The 13943-nt window shown below is 42.8% G+C and overlaps 1 protein-coding gene across 4 annotated transcripts in view; it reads left to right on the forward strand.

Moving 5' to 3' along the window:
* The first annotated feature begins 2556 nt into the window (after nt 1-2556).
* kcnc2 (potassium voltage-gated channel, Shaw-related subfamily, member 2) overlaps nt 2557-13943 on the forward strand; it is a 120244-nt gene continuing 108857 nt past the window's right edge. For 3 of the 4 annotated variants that reach the window (XR_013093996.1, XR_013093997.1, XM_076876265.1), the window contains exon 1: nt 2557-3816. Coding sequence is in view for 2 of the 4 variants with exons in the window: in XM_076876265.1 (XP_076732380.1) it covers nt 3262-3816 (555 nt within the window). In the remaining 2 variants the exon portion in view is untranslated. The remainder of the gene's footprint in view (nt 3817-13943) is intronic. The other variant, XM_076876266.1, reaches the window with a different exon arrangement.

Here is a 13943-nt window from a genome sequence, read left to right on the forward strand (position 1 = left end):
TGGACATTGGCTGCTTTTTCACCCATTTTGAGTCCTTGTGCCTGAACATTTCAGAGGATTATTCTTTGTTTGGTTTTTGGTAGTTGAACTACTTAAAACTGACCTCCGAATAACTGAAATATAAAAAGACAGCTAACTCAAGAGATGAACCAGAGTTGTGTTTACAACATAAAAAGAACCTATTTTAAATTGGGCACCTTAGTTTTTAGCAGCCTGTTGCAAAAATATAATTTGCTCCCTTTTTTTTTAAAATCTATGCAAAATATCAAAGACTACATAATCTGACAGGCAAAAAACAGAAGTAGCAAAGTGTTTCCCAAACTGCTGCAATGTGTCCTAAAGAAAGTTGAGGAATGTAGAGGACAAAAATAAGTGTCAGGCCTAAAGAAGGGAGAAAATCTTGCAAAGCCCCTTGAGCTGAGAAATGATCGTTTGCATGAATTAAAACACTTTACAGTAAACACAGTTACTACTTCGCTCCTCCAAACACCTTGACTAGAAGCAGTGTGATTCTCTCCTCACAAGTTGTTCAACATGATTAACCCTTTGATTAGGATTGAAAATTCAAGTCCACCTTAAAACTGGTGCATTACATTAAAATCTGTCATAATTCATTATTCTTAGGTCATCCAGCTATTTAAGTTGATTTTGAAGGTAACATAATCCTGAAATGAGGTTTGCAAACATTTGATAGTATACTATGGAATATCCTGTACTATGTAGAAGTAGAAGTAGTAAGTAATTAGTAGTAATTATACGATGAGTGGGGCCTATTTCAATTTTCCCAGAACAATATAAAGAAATGAAGGGTGAAACGTGTCTGATTGTCCTGTGGTGTTTGTGTCTGACTGATGTGCTACAGTGTGCTGAATGTTTTGCTGCTGTGGGGATCATTCACAGGGGTTCGTAAAGAGCTCTGTTGGAGCTCTGTTCGCTCCACTTCCTCCCTCTCTATCTGCCAGTGCAGTTAGAAGCTAACCAAGACCAAATGAGAGACCAACATCAGCCCCACTAAAATACTCTGTGTTTCATTCTGATCCCAGATTTTATAGATGTGATGAAGAGGGAGAGTAACTCGGTTACTCAGAGTTTCACTGAACAGCCGTACGTCAGGGAATAATGATGCATGTAATTACAGACAGATCAGCTGCTGTGTCTACTTGTTGATTGAGCTGTGCTTGGATTGCTGAGAGATGTCACTGTTTCCTGCTCGTGCACTCTGGTTGGCAGCGTCTCAGCTGTAAAACCTGCTGGCTGAAAACCACGCAAATGCTGTTAAATGAGTTTCACTGAGGAAAAGGAAAGTTCTTGGTTTTGTCACTGACGTTTGCCACCTGATGCAAAAACATCACAAATAATTTGTGAATAAGCAACACTTTACCTTGACACTAAAGTACATATACAGCTTATATTTGAACTGCTGCTATGACTTCTGTTCACACCATGAAGTACTTTATGGTACTTTTGTTACAAGTTGTACTACTGATGTTACCACTCCACGCATCTGAGACTCGATGGCAGCCTGAGTAAAGTGGGCTGCTGTGGTTAGGTCTCAGGCCTTTGAGGTTCCTTTTTTCAAAGGTTGAAGATGGGAACGGATACATCGGTCACACAGATACACAGCTGCAGTGGTAACCAGTTCTGTGTGTTGGTTTTGACATGGAAGGATGCTCAGACTGGTGAGTCTGAGACAGCTCTGCAGGGCCTCGTTTGCTTTCATCAATAAATAAAGAATACATCAAAAACATAACAGTAGTAAAGGAAAAAGCTACACAGAGTTTTATATCAGAGTAAAGAAAACTACATGCAGAGTTGCACGATACTGGCTCATCTGCAACCACAGTTATCCCAGACGATTATAGAATATGAATTTTATATTATAACTGTATGTCACTGAATGTTGTCAAGTATGATTTGCACTTTAAAATGTATATTAAAAAAACAGAACCCAATTTTTATGACACCTATTAAGCTGATTGTGAAAGGAAGTTACTGCCTTCAGTTTTCTCGCTGGTCACTTTGTTTCTTCGTCGGGATTGTGCAAAGATTTTCTTGTCCTTTGTAAAAAAAACATAAAAATGCTCCTTTGTGTGATATAAATGTGAAGTCTTTACTTTGGCTTTTCATTTACAAACATACTAAGTGCTGCTGTAAACAAACACTTTCTATGCAGGTTTTATTCAGTATCTGAGCCATAATTGTCTCTGTCCAGCTAGATTTTGTAATGCACCACCTGTACAATGCAGAGACAGCTGTTGTTGCTTCTTCTGCCACTGTTAACACAGTTTTGGTTTTGTGGTGGCAGAGGACGGATCAGCTCCTCCGTCCCAGCCTGCCCTTTACGCACTAAAGCTTTAATCGGTGCCCTGGTTACATGATTACTGTCTGTGTGTCGGCCCCTGTTATTCTCCTGTTTAGTTGAGCGTCATGACTAAACTAATACTTACTTTATTGTCACGTGTTTTCGCTACTGTGCGTGTGATGTGCTGTCAGGAGGACAGATGTCTTCTTTAAGGTCAGTATTTCATTCATCTGCACACATTTATAGGCAAACCTTTACAACAGGTGTCTCTGTGGTGTTGCCTCTGCATGAACACACATGAAGTCCTCTAGATGGGAGTATTTAAACCATCACTCACAGCGAGCTGTGCGATCTGTGCTGAAACTGGAGCCTCCTGGAGGCTCTTTTTCTTTCCTGGGTGGAAATTTCCTCTTCAGATTCTTTGATCGAGTCCAAACCGTGACGGCACGGAAGACGGGCGCAGATCAACGTCCTGATTTTCTGAAGCAAAGAGTGAGGCGGTGCCACAATGGGTGACTTTAATCATGTGATAATATGTAAGGTGTCGACACGTTACACATTTTAAGTAACGAGCCCGACGATGACGAGCGGCTGTGCGTCTTGGACGCCGGAGACGCGCAACGGCATGAGGAGCTCAGTCTGTTTGGAGCCACCGGCTGAGATCATTCATCACTCCCAGCACTGACCGACCGGCCGACTGAACAGATAGCGGGATACAAACAGACTCCTTATGTCTCTGTGAAATATCCGTCAACAAAAGATGGATGTCCTCCTCGCCCCCCCCAAAAGATACGACAGCGACGGGTGAGTGAAATCGGAGATGCTGCGCACGGCGGCCAAAATCCCGGAGCTTTTGTGAACAGGGCTGTGGGTGTGTGCGCGTCAGGCTCGCTGTTAAACCTTCAGACTGCACTCGCCAACTTCCCCCGCTTTCATCAAGTCATGTCTGATACAGAGCGATGGGCAAGTTTGACGACAACGAGAGGATAATCCTCAACGTCGGGGGGACGAGGCACGAGACCTACAAAACCACCTTAAAGACGCTGCCGGGGACGCGACTGGCCCTGCTCGCCTCCGATTCGGACATCGACTCCGTGCTGGATCAGCTGCAACAAGTCCCCGGCTTCATCGAGTACAACGCGCGGACCAACGAGTACTTCTTCGACCGTCACCCGGGCGTCTTCGCCTACGTGCTCAACTACTACCGCACCGGCAAGCTTCACTGCCCGGCGGATGTGTGCGGACCGCTGTTCGAGGAGGAGCTCTCCTTTTGGGGCATCGATGAGACGGACGTGGAGCCCTGCTGTTGGATGACATACCGACAGCACCGGGACGCGGAGGAGGCTCTGGACGTGTTCGAGCTCAACGTGGACAACGGAGACGAGGACGACGAGATAGGGAAGAGACTCGGCATCGAGGACGTGGCTGCCGACGGGAATGTCAGCCTGTGGAGGAAGTGGCAGCCGGTAATCTGGAATCTGTTCGAGGACCCCTACTCATCCAGGGCGGCGAGGGTAAGAGCGCACCGCTGCGTCTGAGGCTCTCCAAAACACACAATGAGCTCCACTCTGCTAACTCTTTGCCTTTCATTCACAGAAACAAACAGCAGCTCACGCTGTTAAGGGTAGCTCCACAGTTTCACTGCATGAGTCAAATTCACAAGTTGGCAAGTTGTCTCGAAACTTGTCCACCTCCCCCAAAATGTGAGCGTTGCGCTCCTGAAGTGTTTTCTTTGCAACCAAAGCTTTACTGTGAATAGGAAGAACCCATTGCTTTATAGCGAGTCCTGCTGATTTCCAGATTTAATTATGCCACTTTAAAAATAAGCAGATTTTTCCAGTCATGATCAAACAAGGTGCCAACACCGTCAGGGTGGATATTCATAGCAGCAGTGTTGTATCCTGTATCTGTCTCTCAGTGCTTCCTGTTTATCGGCCCCAGCTTGGGAAATATCACTCCATCACTGACACTATTTAGATCACAGCCAGCCTTTTCTAATAAACTGCATCTCAGCACTGCTCCAAAGAAATGTGTGGGACTTTCATCTTTTCTAAAATTAGAGCAGTGCCTCGTGCTGGGAATAATAGTGATGTCAACTTATAGGCCGCATGTGGCATCTTCATCTTTCCTTTCTGCTCATCTTTTAGTTATTTTAGACTCGAGCACAATGTGAAATCAAAGGATTTAACCACCCGGCTCACGAGGCTTGTTGTTTACTGAATGTGCAACACCAAGATGTTAGAACCAACCCAGACAAGCACACGCTGCCCTCAGGTGTTATAAATCAATCAGCAAAAGTTTGGGAATAGTTCATTCAGTCTCTCTGCAGAAGTCCACATCTGGAACAGCTGCCTGTCTGCTTTCAGAGCAGGAGCTGTGGTAAGCTCGCCTCAGGCTGCTGGTATATTCTGGGGCAAATTGTTCCCTCATTGGCTGATTGATGTGCTGTAAGAGGGAATATGAGCAAGTTGTGATGTCATGTTGTGTAAATGGAAATGATGCCTCACAGTCTTCAGGATGTCTCAGACAGCATGCTGCTGCTGCACAGGTTTGAGTGATGTAGGTGATTTGAAGGGTAATTAAACACAAAGACAGCGACGCAGGAACAAAGCGCTCTGGCGAGGTTTGATCTAAGTGTCAGGGCAACGAACATCTGACCTGACATCACTGTTCAGGGTGTGGTTAGAGGTCAGGGGGGCTGGAAGAGCTCCTGAAGTGCTCATAGCTGAGGCCACATTTATGATATATATACAAACCAGGGCTCAAATCTGTCACATAGAAATGAACGGCATCATGTTTCACTGTGCGTGGTTAAAGGAACGTGCCAGTATCACATTATTCTTCCTCCACTCGTACCTGAGTGACCTGGCATAATTTACAGTTCAAATGAAACCTTGTTTATGTCGTGCTGGGACTCTGTGCAGTCTCTCTGCTCATGCACTGTCTGACATTTTTAACTAACTGTCTTCTGATTCGCTGTCTCATAAATGTAAGGCAGATAGTACTATCATGAGAAGACTACATCAATCATATCGGATGTGTTTGACATCAGAGAGCCACAGATAGAGAAGAAAACTGTCTGAAACGAAGCTTTTACAGTAACAGTATATTGTTACTGTTACATGCATATATTATGTATAGAAAAAGGCATGATAAATTAGGTCCACTTTGTTGTAATGGAGCTGTTTGTTGTAACCACAGTGAATGAAAAAGAAACATAAATAAAAAAACGCAGTGCTAAAACGAGGCTCCCACTGTGGACGTGAATCAGAGTTCTGCTTGACAGTATTGTGATATTTTGCAATGCCAGCGCCACTCCTCACACCTCCTTCATCAGCCTTTCAAAAAGAGCATTTTGTCTTGGTGTCCATTGTTGCTGCAGCTGCTGTGTCAAAGCTCTGATGCCAGCTTGTTTCTCTCTGCGACACCAGCGGCACTACTTGATCATCCATCTGTGGATTTAATAAAACTATTTGTTTCAACACACTGTGATCTTGATGTTAGTACAAGATTAATATTTCTCTTAGCATTATTTAAAATAAATACATTTTGAAAAAATACAGGCAGCGCAGTAAGCACAGCAACAAGAACGTCCTGGGTTTGAATCCCCACAGCTGTGAGTGGTTGTGTCTCAGCCTTGTGACAGGCTGGCCACCTGTCGCCTCGCGCCCTGAGCTAGCCGGGATAGGCTCCAGCACCCGCCACCCTGGAGAGGTTGGATGGACTTGAATATCTGTTAGCTGATATTGTTTTTATTTCTTTCTGAAGTTGGTTTTCCCACATTTGTAAGTTTTTACAGCATATATAATATCCAAAATGTCAACAACCACTGGTCTTTAAACCGGGGACAAAATCATCTCAGAGAAGATCGGCCAATAGAAAGGTGGTGAAGGCTCCTGCAGTGCCACTTGGAAACTGAATATCCTCACCACGGCACGATTGTTGCATCCAGTACAGCTCTTTAGCTTTTTCACCCATAATCCTCGGAGGCTCTGAAGGCGTCCGTAAGTCAGGCACAAATGCTCCGCCCACAGGCTGATATTAGGCTAGATATAACCTACAGCTGAGGGAAAATATGCTTTTATCTTTTTTGGTGAAAACATGTAAGCACAAAGTAGATTTCTGTGCTTCGAGCATTTATCGTACCGCGTCTGTACAGAACAATAAGAGCTGCTGTTATATATTCACCACACATCCTGCTCATTGATAAATTTCCCCTCAGTATGTTTGAGCGTTTGCTTTTCCTTTCATCAGTAAGCTGAATCAGGCTCTGCCTTCTTCACGCAGCAGCTCATCCATCTAAAAAGAGAACAGCAGAGTCCGTTTTCACCATTATATCATTCCTCCTCTTCAGCGTCTGCAGGACCACCATGAGGCTGATGTTTAAATAAAGAAAGCAGAGTTGTTGCCTCGCACAACAACTCATCAGACAAAGTTTGCCGTAACAGCAGGTGATAAGGCAAACATACATTTCTTAATTATGTTGTACTGATACGCTAATTCTATCATAATTCTGTGGTGAGATAAGAATTGTTCCAGTTCTGAAAACTGTGAAAAATTGCAGAAAAGCCAGAATATCAGTGTAAATTTGTTCACTCGTGGAATTGCTACGAGCCCATGTTCTCAGGTCAGAGGAGTCCTCAAAGATCAGCAGGAAATGTAAATGTCCTTTCACTCGTCATTTCAGAGTCTGACTCTATAATTTTACCAAAGTGGAGGTGCTGGGCAGGATGAGAGTGTGTGGGTGGGCAGGTGACCTCGCCCCAGATCGCTTGTCCTCCTCTTTCAGTCCATCAACAGACTTTGAGCGAGGATGACGGCAGGGAATTTTTCCTGTGTGTGAAAAGGCTGACGTTCCCACACAAATTTGAGCTTGGATTTATTTCATATCATTAATCTGTAAATGGAAACTCTAACTGATGGGGACAAAATTCAATCTTTCCAGCCTTTTGTTCCTCCAGACGTGGCTGCTAATTTCTTGGAAGTGTTTCTTGGCGATTACCCTGCTGACAGAGGAAGGAGCAGACGTGTAAGAGGTAAATATTGAGTTAGTCTCCGCGTCGCTTTAGTAGCAGGACGGAGTAGATGGAGATGAATGCTCGTGTTTACAACACGCATACGTCTGTCTTCCTGTAGCAACACTAACCAACCGTATTTTCCTGCCACCAGTACAATAGAGAAGCATCTGGCTTCTTGAAGTCCAGACGCCCACTCACATCCTGGGCCATCTGATCTCAGGAATTTGCATGATAAGGTGGGGCCAGGTTTCACAATGAGCTCACCTGAAACCAGGGCTGGACTGGGACAAAAAATCGGCCCGGGCATTTTGACTAGAGACCGGCCCACCAAAATTGTGACGTCATTCAGGGGTAAAATCGCAAAGGATTCTGGGAACTTGTGGCAAGAGGTACTAGCACATGCAGGCTTTCAATTGAACTCAGTTACACAGCGATAAAAAGAAACACAAAAAATGGCAAGAAGCTGTTGTATTATTAACTGCAATAGCCGGTGTTGTGCCAAAAAGTGATTGTCTGCCAAAAACTGATTTCCGGTATTTGCCAAAAACTGATTGCTCGTATTTAAATTGCTATAAGTAACTTGTTGGGCTATAATATGTGAAACACATGTCAAATGCATCCCTCACGGATGACATAAAGTCATCTCTCCATCTCTCTCTGCTGCTCTTCTGTCTCCTCTGTCACAGACTTCTCCACTTTTGATGATAAATCAGCCTGGTGCAACATGTAAGGATTGGCACAATTTGTTAAGATTTTGAGGAGTTTGAGAAACTAACCTTAAGCATAAAATAAAATGTACTATCAGTAACTTCATAGCACCCGCCCAGCAGTATTTAAACTCCGTCATGCTAGCTAGTACGCAGTACCAGTTATTCTAAGCGACTGTAAAAAGTCAGCACAACGAAAACAAACTACAACTAAAATTAGTTTATATCTGACACAGACAGACAGCAGGTCATAACTTCTTACCTGAAGTTCAGTTCCTCTGCCACTATGACCGGCGGCCGCCTCGGTCTCTCCTCCTCTTGCCTCCCCTTTCCCTTATCCACCTGCTGGCCTCCACCACTTGCTGATGTTGCTAAATCTGTGGAAGCTATGCCATAGCTACCGCCAAACAATTCAGTTATTTTTACACATTTGGCAGCATCTGCCTGAAGGGCTTGTTTCTTTTTGGCCCTAATTTTTTCTGCACCTCCTTTCCTTTTTTTGTTCTCCATTTTCTTTAGTTCGTCTATAAGATTGCTAAACAAGGGGGAGGGTGCAGCCGACCTCCTCGGCTGTAATTGGTCCAGCCCAGAGTTGATCATGACCAATTGGCCAATCCAACACCTTTCATTATTTATACCCTTCCAAAAAAAAAAAAAAAAATCGATCGGCCCATAAAAACAAAAAATCGCCAGCAGCCCACCGGGCAAATGCCCGGTATGCCCGATGGCCAGTCCAGCTATGCCTGAAACTCTGGCTGATTGGGACCCACACCCAGTTTCACACCTTGGCTCAGGCGATTAGGGGATCATCAGGGGGTCCTTTTGTCCCTCTGTGGGGGGAAACTCCCACTAGGTTTATATCTGGGACTCTCCACCATTTGACCTTAGAACTGAAGAAGCTTCTCGGATGAGAGGTGAAACGTCTTCAAGCAACTTAAAGAAGTCCAGACGCTTTTCTTTGAAAGCTCCTTTGACTACGATGACCTGGATGACTGAGAACCTTCACAGATATATACAGCAGTAGATGATTTCCACATATTTTTCCTTTTGTAGTTGTATGTGATAAATATTACCTGCTGAGGAAGTTGTAAAACGTCTCAGGGTTGTGATCTGCTGCAGTCCCAGTTTTCTTTCTAACTCACTGTGTTCAGGGACCCATAAATCAAAGACAAGCTGAAATCCATCCTGCGACAGGGTTCACCTCTGTGCAGGGTGCCGTGCACGGCGTGATGTTGTAAGGATTTTCAGGGGGTAGCTTTGGCCAAACGAAGTGCACAGCTAACAACCGAACACTTTCTTTATATCCAGGGAACATGTCAATAATGTGAGTTATAACTAGAGATGGCACGATACCACTTTTTTATGTCCGATACCGATATCATAAATTTGGATATCTGCTGATACCGATATGAATCTGATATAGTGTTTTTTAATCAATAAAACAGTTTTTTTAATATCTTGCTGCATTTTGTATAAGTTCATACTCAAGTTTAAATAAACAACAACACTAAAGCTATTCTGTTATACCTGTATGTAAAAAATACACTGCACCCAAAATATTTCATAGTTCAGCAATACTGATCAATCTAATAAACTTAAACCTACACCATCCTCCCTATTCTGGTATTTTAAAGAGTACTTAGCAGAAATATTAAGCAACCTAACTAATAGGGTTCCAACTCCCAGCAAAAAGAAATAGGGAACCACCCTCCACCCCATGATGCTTAATCAACGTAATCAACTTTAATTTGATGCAGTGTGAAAAAAAATGCACAGAAATAAATAATTTTTCAAGAATAATTAAATAGATTCAACATCTTTCTTCAACAGAACTGCAGACTGCACAGATGGTACCTTCCCAAAGGAAAAAGTGCTATAGCTTACTAGGGTATATTAGACTTAACAGTTACTATATACAGTAATTGACTTCTATACATTTTACATCAGATTAAAACTTTGGGTGTAAGATTCAGATAATTATTTATTAAAAGCTCGACATTTTAAATGAGAATAAGAAAGAAAAGTATGTCTTTGTGCCCCCTTTTCCCTGTTAATGCCCTATCGGCCCCCCCGGCTCCCGGTGGCAGTCGTCCCAGGCCTCAGTCAGGAGGAGAGGGCGCTGCTCTTGCGGCGACCAGCAGGTTGTCTTTGTCTGTCAGTGTTTTTACTTTTTTTATTTCATTCTTTTATTCCTTTATTTTATTTTATCTTTTTTTTTTTTTTTTGCCTGAGGAAATCCTATAGCATCGGCTTGTGCTTTGTGGAACTTCTTTTAATGAAGATGGGTTTTTTATTTCGCATGGTTTTATTATTGGCAATCCTGACGGTTGTTTGGAGTCAGTGCTACTCTCAAACAATTACACATCATTGCTTGGTACGGTAATATGTCCCTGAATAATAAGACCAGACTTAACAACCTGGTTAAAGTGTCTGTCAAGATTTCAGGGAGGTCTCAGGTCCAGCTTGTGGACTTTTATAACAGGCCGGTGCTGAGCAAGGCAGCCTCTGTCCTGTTGTGTTCAGATCACCCTCTCTTTAATGATTTTCAACTGCTTCCATCAGGTCGTCGTTATAAAGTGCCTGCAGTGAAGACAAAGAGACATAGACTGTCTTTTGTACCTAGTGCTATTATCATAGTTAATAACACTAAACCATGAGTGTTGTTGCCATTGCACATTGTGCTTTTTTGATGAAAAATCTAGGTTGTTTTATCAGGCTTATATTATATTATTTGATTTGATTTTTATTGATTAGCATTCAAATATCTCAGTGAAAACAGAACAAAGATCTACCACCAAGCAAGAAAGCATGAGACAAGGCTAATCAAAAGGTATTGGCTGAAGCATTTGCTTATTACGCCAACCCTTTTAACAAAATATCTTTTTGCATGCAGCTCCTGTACACAGGGCTCTTGGTGAGGTGACGTGTTGGTTGTCTGTTTGTTTGTTTGTACGGACATACTGCAAATCAATTTCCCGTTAGGGACGATAAAGTTACCATTGACTATTGGCTAAGCTTTGCTAGATCGCCCCTGCACAGTTACGTCAGCTGCGTAGAAAAAGATCCTGGTGTAGAAAGTAATATAAAATAAATTCTAACAACAGCTGATCAAGCTTAAACGTTCTGCTGTTGTTCAGCTGCTGGTTTCCTCTTTCTGGCGCGAAGTGAGCAATAAACAAACAAGAGAGACGGACTCACGACGGAAAAGCTGATCAGCTGATCATTAAGCAGTTTCATGATTGAAGTAGCAGCAAGAAGACGCAGTCGCTCCATATATCGCTTGTTAAGCTTAACGCTGGAATGCTTTACAAACATTCAGAGATGAACTTACACACTTGCTTTACTTCTCTCTGGGGTAACTTCATCGGAGATGAAATGCTGGTTTGGTAGCGAGGCTACAAATACTCACAGCTCCTCTATCAGGTGAGCACACTGCTCCGACATGCTACGGTTATGAGCCGAGTTACGCCGTGTCGCAACTTTTGTGAGATGCTTTTTTAATATTTAATGGATCGATTACATTTTTTATTTCTCTCCGATATCCGATCCAGTAATTTACGTCAGTATCGGACCGATACCGATACGTAATATCGGATCGGTCCATCTCTAGTTATAACACTGACCTCAGACCTCTACACTGCATTTCAATGAGCAAGCTGGATGAAGAAGCAACAGCTGGATGTGAACTGGGATTGTTTCTGATCACAGTCACTGAAACCACAGAGGTGAACCCTGTCACAGGAGCATATCTGCTTTACCTAATTTTATGCCCTTACATTTGTAGATGTTATTGAGTTTTGTGCTCTTGGAAGTAACTGACCTCTCTAGTGTGCAGTATCATCGTCTTGTGACAAAAACAGGAAAACTGATAGAAAATGCAAATTATATTCAATTATGTTGAACTGTGTGTTCATATGATATGACCTTCAAAACTGTTGTGCTTTCCTTAATAATCTCAAAAAATCTCAGTCCTTTTTTTTTTATTGAACAAATACGTTTTAATTTCTGATTGTCCCTCTACAGACACAAACTTAGAGATGTTCCCTAAACCCCGAGTCCGCTAGGGTGACCTATTATATATTCAGTACTGAAAGTAACTAAAGGTAATACTGGATCTGTGAAAGAGTGATAAAAGAACTATCTGGGCTTTAAGTGATGACGTATGAACCCTGCTTCTGGGTCCAAACTACTCAGAGTTTATTAAGGCTGTTGTGTTTTTAACATGTTTTAGTGCTTTGTATCTTGTTCTATTTAATCTCAAAAAGCCCCTAAAAACAGTCGGTGATCACTGTCGGCCTCTCTCCGTTTTTAAAGCTCAGTTTGTAAGCCCTTACGATGCAACTACAGCCCAGCCCATGCAGCAGTATATGAATGACTAACCTCGTATTGACCCTGTGCACGAGACAATGCTTACTTCCTGGTTTGAGACCGGATGTGGGGTTGTGCATTTCCGGTAGCTTTACTTTGCGGTCAATCGCTACTGCGAAGATATCCTCCAAAATCATGTCCAAAACTCGAAAACGGAAAGATGGCGTTAAGTTACAAAGAGCAGAGGTGGGAAAACTCACCGCTGTTGTGTCATAAAAAATCTAATGATCAATTTTGACGTTTAAAGCGTTTAGATCGATCAGTTGTTTACATCACTCAGCACAAGCAGAACTGCATCACTGCAGCAGAAGACACCTCGTCCACACTCAGAAGCACATCTCTGTATAGTGACTGGTCTTATGATTTAAACAGGCAAATGTTCAGCATTCAAACTACAGGTGAAGAACAGTCAAACCAGATGTTTCCCCATTATGTCGAGATCAGCTAGTCAAGTACACACCTACACAGCATGTTAACAAACCGTGAAAAAAGCCACACAAAAAACGAATGATTGCTGGTAACGGTTTCTATACATTACTATGTACGAAGGGTATGTTGTGACTTACCTTCCAAATTACAGCGGTCCCTCGCTATAACGTTCACCTTTCACCTCGCTGTTTCACGGATTTTTTAGTGCAAGTTTGCATGCTTTTTTTTTTACGTCACATTGTGTCCTGATCGCTGCAGACGATCTCCTCCGTGACGTCTCTCCTGTACAGTACAGAATCGCTGCATCGATCGTTAGCAGTGTGACCTACTTGATTTCACCTATCGCTGGTTATTTTTAGAACATAACACCCGCGATAAATGAGGGACAGCTGAGAAATATAACATTTGAATCCCTTTTCTCTTTTGCTCTGAGGCGCGGGGGAAAAATATCGACAAGTCGATGAACATCATTTACAGATATATTGGGTAAATGCCCGAGACATCTATAGAAATGTAAATCGCCGCTTGATTCATTCATTTGCTTAACTTGTTTTGGACCGTAAACCAGGCGCGAATAGGACACCGGAAACACAGCTCCCCACAGGAGTTTCTGCACCGGAAGTAGCATATGCTAACGTGCACATAGTCAATTGTGGATGGATTATCTCAGTTGTTCTCCTGACTGAAGTCTGGTCCGTTTACAGCATCCTGCCATGCGATTGCATTTGTCTCTAACCATCAGGAACCTTCACGTTAACTTTTATCGAGTGGAAAAAAGTTAGCGTTCATCCTCCAGCTTCACAGTTAATGTTATGCTAACATCCCTCTGTTAGCATAGCTAGCGATCACGTAGCACATCATTATATACCAGCTAGCTCAACTTCAGTGACCCTACAAACGTCACTGCTGTTTAGTTTTATGTCTCCATGCTTTACAAATACAGGCCATTTTTCATTTATGTTGGAAGTGATAGCAGAGCTGTACGTTTGAATTTTTTCAGAAATCTCTCAGTCAGAACATGCTATATCATGCTTAGGTGGAAACTAGCGAGCTAACTTCCTGCTAACTTCTAACTCCGTTAAATTTACTAAATTCTGTTTTCATGGATGCCTGGATGTT

The sequence above is a fragment of the Maylandia zebra genome, linkage group LG17 (genome assembly GCF_041146795.1).
Source record: "Maylandia zebra isolate NMK-2024a linkage group LG17, Mzebra_GT3a, whole genome shotgun sequence".
NCBI lineage: Eukaryota > Metazoa > Chordata > Actinopteri > Cichliformes > Cichlidae > Maylandia > Maylandia zebra.